Source organism: Nematolebias whitei, chromosome 18, assembly GCF_014905685.2.
Source record: "Nematolebias whitei isolate Nwh7 chromosome 18, NemWhi1, whole genome shotgun sequence".
In the NCBI taxonomy this organism is placed as follows: domain Eukaryota; kingdom Metazoa; phylum Chordata; class Actinopteri; order Cyprinodontiformes; family Rivulidae; genus Nematolebias; species Nematolebias whitei.
Window position 1 is genome coordinate 1392398 of NC_056515.1, and position 2654 is coordinate 1395051.

At 41.1% G+C, this 2654-nt stretch overlaps 1 protein-coding gene across 1 annotated transcript in view; it reads left to right on the forward strand.

Annotated features, from left to right (window-relative positions):
- The window catches only part of zer1 (zyg-11 related, cell cycle regulator), a gene marked incomplete at its 3' end in the record, with an annotated part of 41128 nt that extends 39027 nt beyond the window's left edge, over positions 1–2101 (forward strand). Inside the window, 2 exon segments of the mRNA XM_037692665.1 lie at positions 1850–1891; positions 1981–2101. Of these exon segments, the coding sequence (XP_037548593.1) occupies positions 1850–1891; positions 1981–2101 (163 nt within the window).
- Between the last annotated feature and the right edge of the window lie 553 nt (positions 2102–2654).

Here is a 2654-nt window from a genome sequence, read left to right on the forward strand (position 1 = left end):
ATATATATATATATACATATATATATATATATATATATATATATATAGGTGTTGTTAATAAAGACGATTGTTTCTAACAAAGCCTAAGATTTCTTCTAAAGTTATTTAACGTTGTCAGAATTAAAAGTAACGTTGCCGCTCGCCAGTCTTCCTGAGGGGGAACATCGACCTGAGTAAGATTCAATATAAATGCAGTTCTGATTCCAAATAAAAATAAATTCATCAATCCATCCATTATCTTTATTATGGAGGTGCTGATTCTCATCCCAGCCGCTTCACACTCTGCTGCGAAACGCTCCAGTGAGAGATGAAGGTCGCGGCACAATGACGCCAACAGGACCACATCATCTGCAAAGAGCAGAGATGAATCCTGAGGCCACCGAATTGTAAACCCTCTGCCAGCTGGCTGCACCGAGAAATTCTGTCCATTAAAGTTACAATGGGCAGCCCTGACGGAGTCCAACTCCCACCCTGAAGGGGTCCAACTTACTGCCGGCAATGAGAACCAAACTCTCGCACCGCTTGTATAGAGACTGAACAATCCGTAAAAACGGGCTACCAGTCCCAAACTCACAGAGCACCCCCCACAGTGTACCCCGAGGAACACGGTTGAATGCCTTCTCCAAGTCCACAAAACACATGTAGACTGGATGGACAAACTACCTTGACCTTTCGAGGACCCTAGTGAGGGTACAGAGCTGATCCAGTGTTCCACGGCCAGGACAGAACCCACGTTGTTCCTCCTGGATCTGAGGTTCAACCAGTGATCGGACTCGCTTCTCCAGTACCCCTGAATAGACCTTATCAGGGAGGCTAAGGAGAGTGTTGCCCCATAATTAGAAAACTGTTTTTAGTTTTCTACATCGCCTCGTAATCTTGCTGTTTTTCGCTACATTTCTTTCTCCTTTTAATTATCATTTTGCTTTCAATTGAAAAATACCCAAAACAACTTAAATTTGTATGAATAATTTGTGAATGTCTATTGTTGTCGTTGTTGTCCATTGTTGCCATCACTCTTGGTTAAAATCCAGGTCTCTCTTGTAAATGAGTCCTCGTGGCTCAATGGGAATAACCTGTATAAATAAAGGTTGAATGAAAAAAAAACGACCTTCTGAGGAATAAATCTTTTTTTTTTTTTATGTTTGAAATCTGCTTCAGGATAGACTCTGTATCACTCCCTCCAGGAAATAGACAACACTTTAGTCCTTCTGTTATTGATGGATTTATTCATCTGAACAGCACTTAAGTCACTGTATGGTCATCAAATCCACCATAGAACTGCTCAAAATACATAACAATGTACAAAATATGCATATTCATATATTGCACACAAATTTATTACAAATGTGCACAATGAAGCATAACACAAATAAACATACCTCGCTGTCTGTACACAACCAAAGGGGGAACGAGTTTGTTGGAACAAAAGTAAATCTTCAAAAGAAAATGGGCAATGTAACCTCCCAAATCTTTAGGCAAAGTATAAAACTTTTCCTGCTGCACATGCTTTCTTGGAAGAGGGTTGCAACACCTTAAAATGCCCCCAGTGCAACATAGAACTATACAACGGTTCTGTCATGGTGTAACTTACAAAACAAATCAATATTCATATAAATAACTAATGTCAACCATACGTAAACAAAACATATCAAATAATGACATAAATAATGTTTATAGCCGTTAAACTCTTGTTTCTCTCTTCTTAGGCTACTTTTAGCATTTAGTAAGCTTTGGATACTTTAGCTTTTAGCTTGTCTTGTGCTTTAAACTACAGTTTCAGCTCCTTCAGCTGATTTCAGCACTCAGTGTGACACTTGTAATCTGATTTCTGTCTAATTTCTATTTTTAGACTATGTTGAATTTAATCCAAAAGAAGCTGCAGGACCGAACGGTGAGTCTCCATCTCTCCTGAAGGGTCCAAATGTAAAGTATGGGTTGTTTACCTGTAAGCAAAATGTTTGTGTGTTTATGTACTGTCAGTGCGACCAGGTGATGGAGTTCTCCTGGAGTGCTCTGTGGAACATCACCGACGAGACGCCCGACAACTGTCAGATGTTCCTGAACTGTCGGGGCATGAGTCTGTTCCTAGAGTGTCTGCAGGCGAGTACAGCTCTTCGTCTGGAGACACAACCTGCAACTCACCGCTCTCTATTGACTCTACTTTTTGTTTGTTTGTTTGTTTCACACCAGGAGTTTCCAGACAAACAGGAGCTTCACCGAAACATGTTGGGACTTTTAGGAAACGTTGCAGAGGTCAAAGGTCTGAGGCCTCAGCTGCTCACACCGCAGTTCATCACCGTGTTCAGGTGGGACAACTATTAGTCATCGTGTTGAGGCTCGACAACAGTTCATCACTGCGTTCAGACTAGACAAGAGTTCATCACCACATTCAGACTAGACAAGAGTTCATCACCACATTCAGACTAGACAACAGTTCATCACCACATTCAGACTAGACAACAGTTCATCACCACATTCAGACTAGACAAGAGGTCATCACCGCATTCAGACTAGACAACAGTTCCTCACCACATTCAGACTAGACAAAAGTTCATCACCACTTTCAGACTAGACAACAGTTCATCAACACATTCAGACTAGACAACGGTTCTTCACCACATTCAGACTAGACAACAGTTCATCACCACATTCAG